We start from the raw sequence: 12868 nt of genomic DNA, 5'->3' as shown, positions 1-12868 counted from the left end.
TTGCCTGGTGATTGCCAGATTGGGGTTCGAGTCCCGCTTAAACTCGTTAGCATCTTTGGTTGCTGCAACCTCACTAGCCTTGTGAGCTAATGATAGGGGGTTTGGGGGAGTTTATAGGTCTATCTGTTGAGTCATCAGCAGCTATTGCCTGGCCCTCCTTACTCCTAGCTTTGGTGTAGAGGGGTCTTGGGTGCTGATCTTATGTACCTATGGTCAAGACTCTACAGCATTATCCTGTTTGATAGGGCAATGTCACTGTCCCTTGCCTCTGCCATTTATGACTGGATTTAAACCTTTAAAGTGGCCCATGCTTCTCTGTCAGCTGCATCTGCAGGGGAAGGCTATCCAGCATCTCCGAGTGATAGGCATTTTGCGAGGCTCTGCACAGATGTCTGGATAGCTGTGGCAGTTCTCTGCAGCTGTGTACCAGGGAAAGTTAGCCATTTTCTGAGATTGGTGTCGTATTAGGGATATTCTTTCTCTCAAATGTATCTTTGCATCTCCACTGTGTACTGCTCCCCAGGTGTTCACTCGAGTGTTCACCTTGGTGGTATCTTGGACCCACTCGTAAAGGATACATCTGCTGATGTATGTCAACGATTGGATGAGCCTGCCCTCCTCAGCGAGGTAGTTGCTAGAGGATCAAGAATGGATTGTCGTATTTTATTACGATCTGGAGATTGTGATAAATTTGGAGGAGTTGAATCTCATATATGTCTCCGCCATAGATCTCTTTAGTGGTGTTTGAAAGATCACTGCTCAGCTGAAAGGGATTCCCTTGACATTAAATGTTGATAGAAATTTAGATGCAGTATTTGCAGCATTTGCTAGTTAAAATTACTGTAGACATTAATCTGTATTTATAGGGATTGAGTCTAAAGTGAAACCTTTATAAGATATCAGTGTTATAAGGGATTGACTAATTGCAAGACAAGATAAAATTACTTTGGTGTGTTGTTGCTTCTGATATGAATTTCACAGTCCTTTGGATATCATAGGTTGTAACTTAAACTACGAGTGTGATAATTTCATAGTTTTTGTCAATTCTGAGAACTTCAATAGGGTAAGTTGTAGCATGTTAGAAGTTTGTTGTTGTATCCTGTTTGAAACGTCCCTGCCCAGCAATCTGTTGGATGGGAGTTCGAGATATGCGCAAGCTCTGTAGTTTCTAGTAATGTCTGGAACCTCACCATCCTTGTGAGCTAGGTATGGGGAGTTTAGGAGAGCCTATAGGTCTACCTACTTAGTCATCAGCAACCCTTGTTGGAGCCTTGCCAGTTCCCATCTTGATGGAGATGAGTCTTGGGCACTAATCATGTGTATATATGGTTAGTCTTTACTCTTTAGGACAATGTTCTGTTCTTTGCATCTACCATTTATGATCGACTTTTAAACCTAAATGGAGATTTTAGCCATTTGTAAGTAATGGTTGTTGTGAAACAAGTACATTATATTTATATTAATAAAAAATCATTATGATCTATGTATAAAGGAAGAGATAGCACACATTTTTCCTTGTAAAATTTGATTATCTGTAAAACAATGGCTGATGTTAGTGTATAAAGATACCCAGAATTTACTTTATAAGAAGTTCTTTAGCTGTGGTCTTAGTTTTATTTGCTCTTAATTCTATTACTCTACTGTTTACCCTGTAACTATATGATTTTGATTAAAAAATGTATAGGATTAAGACCAACTGCTTGCTTGCATGTGTGAGGTAATGCTTGTTGTTATGATTTTAAACATTGATGATTAAAGAAAATATTTGATGATCAATTGTTGAATTTATGTAATACTATTGCATTTCTTACTAATATTTATCCATCTCCAGATTGTTGCTGCATGATAACAGCGAAAGTGAAAATTGGAACGTAGAAAAGTTTTTGGATTTGATGAAGTTCGTGGAGTCTCTACAGTTGTCTTTGTCAGATTCTACTAAAGTTATAAGGTAAAGGATTTATTTTTTCTACATTTTAATGTTTGCTTTTTTGTGTAAAAGTATTAACAATTATTTCAAGTATATTGGATACCTAAAAATAATTGTTAGCCTTCTCTTACATCAGGACCCTTCACCACTTTTAATTAATATTTTATGGTCAAGAGATAAAAGAAAAATTCTTGAAATTCTGATAAGTTTGTGTAATAAATATGTAATTGGATGAACTCCCTCTGAATTTCCCCATGGTTACTTGAATGAATGAAAATCATGACTAACAGTAATAAAATTATCATAAAACAGCTAAGTGTTACAAACATCAATTGGCTTTAATGGTGGAGATGTAGATTCTAAGTCCAAAACCTGAATCATCAGGAATATACACAGCAGAGTCAGAGTTAATTCTTATCTCTTTATTGTTAGGGGGATATGGTAGTTGTCATTGACTTTGATTTTGATTTGGTAAAGGATCAAATCCTTGTCCAGTCAGAAATTGTCATAAAATTCTAATATCCCCTGGGCTGTGTAATCCTGAAAGAGATTGAATTTGAACAAATGAACATCAAATTTGTTAGTGATAAAGTTGTCATAAAACTGCCAAGTGTTACAAATTTACCAATTGGCTAAAATGATGGAGATTGATTGATTTTTATTCTAAGTACAAAATCGGAATTTGACAGAAATATGTTAGCAGGAAAACGATAGTTGACTGTCATTTTAATTTTGACTTGGCAAAGGCTCAAATTCTTTTGCCAAGGGCAGGTTGTAGGGTGGGTGTGGTCCCTTCATCCCTGTGTAATGGAGGGTTCTTGCATTGTGGGGTTCTGGGATCAACCTGTTCGTCCTGTGGTTAAAGAGGAAGATCTTGTTTTTCTCCCTTGTTTGTGATCCATTAGATTATCTGGACGAGTACCCCAATCCTCTGTTCGGCCCGAGCCATCTGCTAATCAACAGTGTTGATTACCCCATGACTCAGGTTGACCCTGGTGGGTCCCAGATGGCCACATAATAAGTGGTATCCCAATCTGTCAGCACTACTGATTGCTGGAACTTCACAGTTGGAGGCTATCCAGCATCTCCTCTGAGCAAAGGGCTTTTCATGAGTCTTAATACCTGTGAGGGTTCTTTGTAGCTGTCTACCAGGGAAAGTGAGACACCTTATGCAATTGGTGTCGTAGAAGGGATACTGTACTTCTCTGGTTGGAGGCCCTTGTTAGTGCAGGTCTATGATTTATTTGTCATCTTCACAGAGAGAAGCACCTCTCAGTCACTGTTTCAATAGCTACTGCTCCGCCTTGTACATGGCCTTTTGACTCAAGGGTATGGACCTATCCTTAAGCGTGTGAGAAATCTTGAACAGTCATACCCACCCCTGGACCTCAAGACCCCAGAGTGGAATGTATTCCTCATTTTTAAGTTGCCTATGTGTACCCCGTTTTACCCTTTATGAAAGTCCTGAGACAGGGATCCAACCCTTAAACCTGTCTTTATTTTTTTTTTTTGCTAACCTTAGCATCGTTGAAGAGAGTCAGCTAGTTACATAAATTCATTTACTTAGCCACACTGAGGGGAGGCAGAAACTCCTTTATTTTTGTGCAAGGTCTCATGGCCAAAACTCAGAACCAATTGGTGTATGGCCGTAGGTTCAAGTCCTTCTTCATCCCCTTTATTTGAAGCATCAATGCTTTTCATGTCATTAAGGGTGTTTTATGTCAGATTTATTGTGGTTGGATCCAAATACAAAAACCTCGCAGCCTTGAATCTTACGTAGTGACAATAACTCTGCAAAATAACCTTTTTTACCTAGGTGGACTCTTGCATAGGAAGGATATTTAAAATTGAGAATAATCACTAATACAATATTTATTGATTAAAAAAAAACTAAAAAAGACATTAAAAAGACCTAAAATATGCATAACGTAACATACAAATTAAAAACGCCAAAATTCATATATATATATATATATATATATATATATATATATATATATATATATATATATATATATATATATATATATTCAAAAAAATGTGCAAAATTTATCATATATATATATATATATATATATATATATATATATATATATATATATATATATATATATATATATATATATATATATATACATATATATATACATATATACATATATATATATATTTATATATATATATACATATACAATATATATATATATATATATATATATATATATATATATATATATATATATATATTTATATATATATATATATATATATATATATATATATATATATATTTATATATATATATATATATATATATATATATATATATATATATATATATATATATATATATATATATATATATATATATTATATATGTATATATATATATATATATATATATATATATATATATATATATATATATATATATATATATATATATATATATATATATATATATATATATATATATTTTTCAATATTAAACTTAGCCGGTGATTATATAAGCTGCAGCTCTGCTGCCCGACAGAAAAACTCTACGGTCAAAATACGCCAGCGATCGCTATGCAGGAGGGGGTGTACATCAACAGCGCCATCTGTCGAGCAGGTACTTAGTACTCCATGTAAACAAAGAACCAATTTTCTCTCTGTCGTGCCACCGGCAAGACCTACTAAAATTCGCTGTTGCTTACTGGATTGGTTTTCACAGATTTTGGTGAAGTACACATTTCTAGTTATTAGCTTTCGCTTTGCAGAGGTTATCTTCAATACATCCTTGCATTCTTTTATTGATTTTTGGATTATTTGTTGACGACTTGGATAGATTTTGAATTCCCCTTTTGACTAATTCAAGATGGCTGACCCTTCTCAAGTCCCTAAATACAGAAAGTGTAGTGCTAGGGACTGTTCAAGGCGTCTTCCGAAGGCCTCTATCGATCCGCACACCGTTTGTTCCAATTGTCGGGATAAAACCTGTCAATTGGAAGATCGATGTGGGGAATGCGTTGGGCTTTCGGAATTCGATTTTCTCGAATTCCTGAAATATTCACGTAGGCTAGAGAGAGATAGAGTCAGGAGAAGTTCATCTCGCTCCGTTGATATTTCCTCTCCTCATGCCCCACAACCTATTCCTTCCCCTGTAGTGGTTGCTCCTGATCCCCCTTCTAGCACTCAACAACCTTCGATGGCAGATATGATGCGTGCCATCCAGGTTCTGGGTGAGAGAGTCGAGTCATTGGCGAGTGACCGTAACCAACTCATGGCAGACGTCAAGGAGTTGAAGGGTAAGAGTGCAGTGGGTAGTGACAAAGTGAGTGGTAGTGTTGTGGAAAGTGTTAGTGTTGCGCTTGAGGGTGCGTCTGTTCGTGCCTGTCGTCCTCCCAGTCCGGGACCTCTTGCAAGCTCCCAAGCCCAGGGGAGAAGCAATGTCGTACGACCAAAGGGTTCGACAGGCTTTAATCAGCGGACAGACGTTCCCTCCGTGGTTTCGGACGTATCTTACCAAGATCGCCCCACCCACAAGAAGACGAGAGAGCCCATTTATTCCTCGTCTGCGGAAGATGTTTCTCGGAAGAAACAATGGACCAAGGTCTCACGGCCTCTTAAACGCAAGTCGGTCCCTTCCGCGCAAGTCCAACGGCCCAGCTGTAGCCACTGGGTCAGTTCGGACTCGCTGCAGTCTTCCGATGAGTGCACACCTCCTAAGAGAGGCAAAGCGGCACCGCAACAGGCAGTAACACCGTCTGTTGCCGCACCTGCTACTGTAGACCCTAAGTGGTCTTTGCTGCAGACCATGCAGACGCAGTTAACGTCATTAATGCAGGACTTTTGTGCGGAGAAGGTTGAAGCTGCACCACCAGTTAGCCTACAACCTGATCAGTTTGTTTCTGCAGCCCCACGCTCTCCTCCATCTGAGTTCGCTTTAGGCACGCAGTCATCCGCGCCTGCCTTTACGAAGCTCGTCCTCGCCCGCTCGTCCAAGAGAGCTTTAAGAGTGTTGGGAGATTGGATGCAGTCCAAAAAGCACCTTGGGAAGACAGCATTCTTGTTTCCCCCTGCGAAACTCGCTTCCAGATCGAGCGTCTGGTATGCCACGGGAGAAGTTCTCGGCTTGGGAGTTCCTGCCTCTGCCCAGGGCGACTTCTCAAGTCTAGTAGACTCTCCCCGCAGGCTAGCCATGAGACGCTCCAAGATTTGTTGGACTCCTTCAGACTTAGACCATCTGATGAAAGGAGTGTTCAGAGCCTTCGAGGTTTTTAACTTTTTGGATTGGTGTTTGGGAGCGTTGAGCAGGAAGACCTCCCCTTCTGACAAGGAAACTTCCATGCTCATTATGTCCTGCATGTACAAGGCCATACGGGACGGTTCCAGTGAGCTTGCGGCTTCGTTCGTTTCCGGGGTCCTCAAGAAACGGGAAAACCTTTGCTCCTTCTTGTCAGCTGGAGTAACACAATGTCAGAGATCGGAACTTATGTTTGCTCCTCTCTCAAAGTGCCTTTTCCCAGAGGAGTTGATCAAGGAGATTGCTGCCTCCTTGATTCAAAAAGACACGCATGACCTGGTTGCGTTATCTGCCCGCAAAGCCACCCCTTTGCCTACCGTGTCTAGACCCAGGATGGACACTCCAGCGTCCAGATTTATTCCGCCCTTTCGTGGCAGAGCCTCCAGCAGAGGAGGTGCTCGTGCCGAAGGGAGACGTGGGATTAAGAAGAAAGGTACCAAGTCCTTTAAAGGCAGAGTCTGACTGCCACCTTCTTCAGACAGCAGTGGGAGCCAGACTCAAGAACTACTGGCAGTCCTGGGAGAACAGGGGCGCAGATGCACAATCTGTGAAGTTGCTCAGAGAAGGGTACAAGATTCCGTTTATGCGCAAGCCCCCTCTAGCAACGTCTCCCATCGACCTCTCTCCCAGGTACAGAGAGGAGGACAAGAGACTAGCTTTGAAGCAAGAGGTGTCTCTCTTACTAGAAAAGGGAGCGGTAGTCAAAGTCCGGGACCATCAATCCCCGGGCTTCTACAACCGTCTCTTCTTAGTGGTAAAGAAGACAGGAGGGTGGAGACCGGTGCTAGACGTCAGTGCTCTGAATGTCTTTGTCACAAAGCAGACGTTCTCCATGGAGACGACGAAGTCTGTTCTAGCAGCGGTCAGGAAGGAAGACTGGATGGTCTCTTTAGACCTAAAGGACGCTTACTTTCACGTCCCCATCCACCCAGATTCCCAACCTTTTCTAAGGTTCGTTTACGGGAAGGTTGTCTACCAATTTCAAGCCCTGTGCTTTGGCCTAAGCACGGCGCCTCTTGTCTTTACGAAACTGATGAGGAATATTGCCAAATTCCTGCATTTAGCGGACATCAGAGCCTCCCTCTATTTGGACGACTGGCTTCTAAGAGCTTCTTCCAGTCGTCGCTGTCTGGAGAATCTAGAGTGGACTCTAGATCTGACCAAGGAATTGGGTCTCCTGGTCAATATGGAAAAGTCCCAACTGGTCCCATCCCAAACTATAGTGTACTTAGGGATGGAGATTCACAGTCAAGCTTTTCGGGCTTTTCCGTCGGCCCCCAGAACAAGTCAAGCCCAAGGATGCATCCAGAACATGCTAAAGAAGGACCGATGTTCAGTCAGACAGTGGATGAGTCTGATAGGGACGCTTTCATCCCTGGACCAGTTCATTACGTTAGGGAGACTGCACCTCCGTCCCCTTCAATTTCACCTAGCTGTTCACTGGAGAAAGGACAAGACGCTAGAAGCGGTCTCGATCCCCATTTCCGAGAAGATGAAGTCATCACTGACTTGGTGGAAGGACAACATCTACCTCAGAGAGGGTCTGCCCCTGGCTGTTCAGACCCCCAACCACGTTCTCTTCTCGGACGCATCGGACACGGGCTGGGGTGCGACATTAGACGGTCGGGAATGCTCGGGAACTTGGAACTCGAATCAAAGAGCGTTTCATATCAACTGCAAGGAGCTACTGGCAGTTCATCTGGCCTTGAAAAGCTTCAAGTCCCTCCTTCTAGGCAAGGTGGTGGAGGTCAACTCAGACAACACCACGGCCTTGGCGTACATCTCCAAGCAAGGAGGGACCCATTCTATGACGTTGTACGAGATCGCAAGGGACCTCCTCACCTGGTCAAGAGATCTAAACCTGTCTCTAGTAACGAGGTTCATTCAAGGCAACATGAATATCATGGCGGACTGCCTCAGTCGGAAGGGTCAAATCATCCCAACAGAATGGACCCTACACAAGAATGTGTGCAAGAGACTATGGGCCACATGGGGCCAACCTACCATAGATCTCTTTGCAACCTCGATGACCAAGAGGCTCCCAAATTATTGCTCGCCAATCCCAGACCCAGCAGCAGTTCATATAGATGCTTTTCTACTGGATTGGTCCCATCTAGACCTTTATGCATTCCCCCCGTTCAAGATTGTCAACAAGGTACTGCAGAAGTTGCCTCTCACGAAGGGACAAGGTTGACGTTAGTTGCTCCCCTCTGGCCCGCGAGAGAATGGTTCACCGAGGGACTTCAATGGCTGGTGGACGTTCCCAGAACCCTTCCTCTAAGAGTGGACCTTCTACGTCAGCCACACGTAAAGAAGGTACACCCAAGCCTCCACGCTCTTCGTCTGACTGCCTTCAGACTATCGAAAGACTCTCGAGAGCTAGAGGCTTTTCGAAGGAGGCAGCCAGGGCGATTGCTAGAGCAAGGAGGACATCCACTCTTAGAGTCTACCAGTCGAAGTGGGAAGTCTTCCGAAGCTGGTGCAAGTCGGTATCAGTATCCTCAACCAGTACCTCTGTAACCCAAATAGCTGACTTCCTGTTATACCTGAGGAAGGAAAGATCTCTTTCAGCTCCCACGATCAAAGGTTACAGAAGCATGTTGGCAGCAGTCTTCCGTCACAGAGGCTTAGATCTTTCTAACAACAAAGATCTACAGGACCTCCTTAAGTCTTTTGAGACCTCGAAGGAGCGTCGTTTGGCCACACCAGGTTGGAATTTAGACGTGGTACTAAGATTCCTTATGTCAGAAAGGTTCGAGCCACTACAATCAGCCTCCTTTAAAGATCTCACTTTAAAGACTCTTTTCCTCGTCTGCTTAGCAACAGCTAAAAGAGTCAGTGAGATACACGCCTTCAGAAGGAACATCGGATTTTCATCTGAAATGGCTACATGTTCTTTACAGCTTGGTTTTCTAGCCAAAAACGAACTACCTTCTCGTCCTTGGCCGAAATCGTTCGATATTCCAAGCCTTTCTAATTTGGTTGGAAATGAACTAGAAAGAGTCTTATGCCCTGTTAGAGCTCTTAAGTTCTATTTAAGACGAACTAAACCTTTACGAGGACAGTCAGAAGTTTTATGGTGTGCTATTAAGAAACCTTCTTTACCTATGTCAAAGAATGCAGTTTCCTATTATATCAGACTGTTGATACTAGAAGCTCATTCCCATCTGAATGAGGAAGACCATGCTTTGCTGAAGGTAAGGACACATGAAGTTAGAGCTGTCGCAACTTCAGTGGCCTTTAAACAAAATAGATCTCTGCAGAGTATAATGGACGCAACCTCTTGGAGAAGCAAGTCAGTGTTCGCGTCTTTTTATCTTAAAAGATGTCCAGTCTCTTTACGAGAACTGCTACACCCTGGGACCATTCGTAGCAGCGAGTGCAGTAGTGGGTGAGGGCTCAACCACTACATTCCCCTAATTCCATAACCTTTTTAATCTTTCTCTTGAAATGTTTTTATTGTTGTTTTTTGGGTTGTCCGGAAGGCTAAGAAGCCTTTCGCATCCTGGTTGATTTGGCGGGTGGTCAAATTCTTTTCTTGAGAAGCGCCTAGATTAGAGGTTTTGATGAGGTCCTTTAGTATGGGTTGCAACCCTTGATACTTCAGCTCCTAGGAGTCGCTCAGCATCCTAAGAGGATCGCGAGGCTCAGTAAGGAAGACGTACTTAAAAAGGCAGAGTAATTGTTCAAGTCGACTTTCTTACCAGGTACTTATTTATTTTATGTTTGTTATTTTGAATAACTGCTAAAATGAAATACAAAATACTTAGCTCATAATAATGTAAACATGTAATGCTGGTCTCTACCCACCCCCCTGGGTGTGAATCAGCTTATATAATCACCGGCTAAGTTTAATATTGAAAAATGTTATTTTTATTAATAAAATAAATTTTTGAATATACTTACCCGGTGATTATATATTAAAGGACCCTCCCTTCCTCCCCAATAGAGACCCAGTGGACCGAGGAGAAAATTGGTTCTTTGTTTACATGGAGTACTAAGTACCTGCTCGACAGATGGCGCTGTTGATGTACACCCCCTCCTGCATAGCGATCGCTGGCGTATTTTGACCGTAGAGTTTTTCTGTCGGGCAGCAGAGCTGCAGCTTATATAATCACCGGGTAAGTATATTCAAAAATTTATTTTATTAATAAAAATAACATATATATATATATATATATATATATATATATATATATATATATATATATATATATATATATATATATATATATGTATATATATATATATACAGTATATATATATATATATATATATATATGTATATATATATATATATATATATATATATATATATATATATATATATATATATATATATATATATATATATATATATATATATATGTATGTATATATATATACTGTATATTCTTCGATCCCTTCGCATGTGCAAGAAATCCAGGAACTTAGTAATCACATCCCTCACGCAAGCCTTGACTTGTTCAATCCAAGCTTCGGACATTTGTCCCGCAATAAGCTCATCCACACTCCAGCCACAGAAATCAACCACACACTCGTTCACACACACACACACACACTCTCTCTCTCTCTCTCTCTCTCTCTCTCTCTCTCTCTCTCTCTCTCTCTCTCTCTCTCTCATCAAAGAACAATAAGAAGTCCAATATGGTGAATATGCTGATTGATGCATTGGGGAAAAGAATGCCAAAATTGTGCAATACATGTAAGATATGGTATCCCATTATTAATCCTCAACAACTGATCAGAAAATGCAATGCCTGTCATGTTCCAACACACCCTACATGTGCTGAAATACAGCAAAAAATAAAAAAAATAGAGACACAAAGGTATTCTGCTCAACAAGCTTAGTCTAGATAGAAAATATAATTAAGTCGAGACTGAATCAGCAAGAAGAAGAAGAAGAAGAAGAAGGAGAAATAATAATAATGTGTAAGGATGCAGAGGAAATCATTGATATAACTTATGATGCCATCCAACAACATACTTACGAAGAAATAAATTATCAGATGGAATCAAATAATAGACCCAAGAGACTCTACCAGGACCTACATAATTTTAGGGAAGAGCAAGAACAAGAAAAAGAAAGATATAGTCTGCAATTTGCTGAAAAGAGGGAATTGCAGATTTGGTGAAAGGTGCTACTACAAGCATCCAAAGATATGCCATAATTATGAAATATATGGTAAATGTGCGTATTTAGATGGATATAGAGACGAATGCAGAGATCTCCATCCAAAAATATGCAAAAGCCTAAAAGAAGGAAAAGGATGCAAATTAAAAAAATAATGTCGATATATGCATCCTGCAACTATGAATGAAAGTAAGAAAACTCAGCAAACAGAAAATAAAAATAAAAGCAAAAATGAAAAAAAAACAAGGCGAGTATATACCGCGCTATGCACAAAAGGCCCCAAGATATGATGCCTTTCAACCCAAATATGCACAATTAGAGCCCAACTACAAAGAATGCATCTATAATTCCAGGGGTTGGTACAGATATGGGGATAATTGCAGGTATACACACAAAAATAAATATGAAGGCGAAAGAGCAAATATAATAGAAAAGGTGGATTTTTTAATGGCAGAATTCCAGGAAATGAAGAAAAGAACATAGTATCAGAACAGGAAGGAAGCATGGGAAAATCCATATTACCAATATTAAATAATGGGGATGAAACACAAACCATAATAGTGATGAATGCACAGGGTTTAGTCACGAGTAACTCTAAAAGCAAAATAGAGTTCTTAGAAGAACTAACCCAAATTGAAAGAATAATATTAAATATAAGTGGAACATGGTATTCCCAAGAGACTGGCAGTGATGACCAGGTAAAGGGTTTCCAAACATATAGATCAGACAGAACAGATAGGAATCAAGGGGGAACCGCAATATATGGAAGAGACATAAATCAAGGAAAAGTCTGTGAAAAATACAGCAACACAGAATGTAAGTTGATTGCGGTAGAATTTGAATTTGAAAAAACTAGTGAATATTGTAGTTTACAGACCCCCAAATACTAAGGAGTTTGACATAATAATAGAAAAAATATATGATATATGTAAAAACCATAAGGACTGGAATATACTCCTATCCGGAGATTTTAACTTTCCTTTCGTGGATTGGAAAGAACGGATAGAAGAAAGTGGTTGTATATATACATATAAAAAAGAGAGTAATAGTAGCGCAGAAGATAAGAGGCAATTTAAAAAGCTTCAAGATATGCTATTAGAACGTAATATGCAACAAATAAACCACATTCCAACAAGAAAGGAAAATGTCCTAGATTTAGTATTTGTGAATGAGGTGAATTATGTTAAAGAAATAATAGTGTATAACACAGGAATTTCAGACCACAATGTCATAGAATTAATAGTCCATTCCAAAGCAAGTGATCGCAGAGATAATCAAAGCACAAAACGTTGGGAAGGATATGGAAAATATAATTTTTATAGTAAGAATATAAAATGGTCAGAAATAAAAGAAGAAAACAAAGAATGGAAAAATGTATTCATAAGTGATAATATACAGGTAAATACGGACACACTGTACAAAATACTGGAGAAAATTGTTGAAAAATATGTACCAAAAAAAAAACAATGAACAACAGACATGCATACCAACAGACATGCATACAAGAGACAGAAGGATCTTA

The 12868-nt window shown here is 40.0% G+C and overlaps 1 protein-coding gene across 1 annotated transcript in view; it reads left to right on the top strand.

The window, feature by feature from the left end:
* Window positions 1–12868, top strand: part of LOC137631754 (HEAT repeat-containing protein 1-like) — a 622900-nt gene that overhangs the window by 434917 nt on the left and 175115 nt on the right. Inside the window, exon 8 of the mRNA XM_068363681.1 lies at window positions 1832–1948. Within this exon, the coding sequence (XP_068219782.1) occupies window positions 1832–1948 (117 nt within the window). The remainder of the gene's footprint in view (window positions 1–1831; window positions 1949–12868) is intronic.

The sequence above is a fragment of the Palaemon carinicauda genome, chromosome 40, assembly GCF_036898095.1.
Source record: "Palaemon carinicauda isolate YSFRI2023 chromosome 40, ASM3689809v2, whole genome shotgun sequence".
In the NCBI taxonomy this organism is placed as follows: domain Eukaryota; kingdom Metazoa; phylum Arthropoda; class Malacostraca; order Decapoda; family Palaemonidae; genus Palaemon; species Palaemon carinicauda.
Note: the sequence above shows the minus strand (reverse complement) of the source record. Positions and strands in the feature narration are given on the sequence as shown.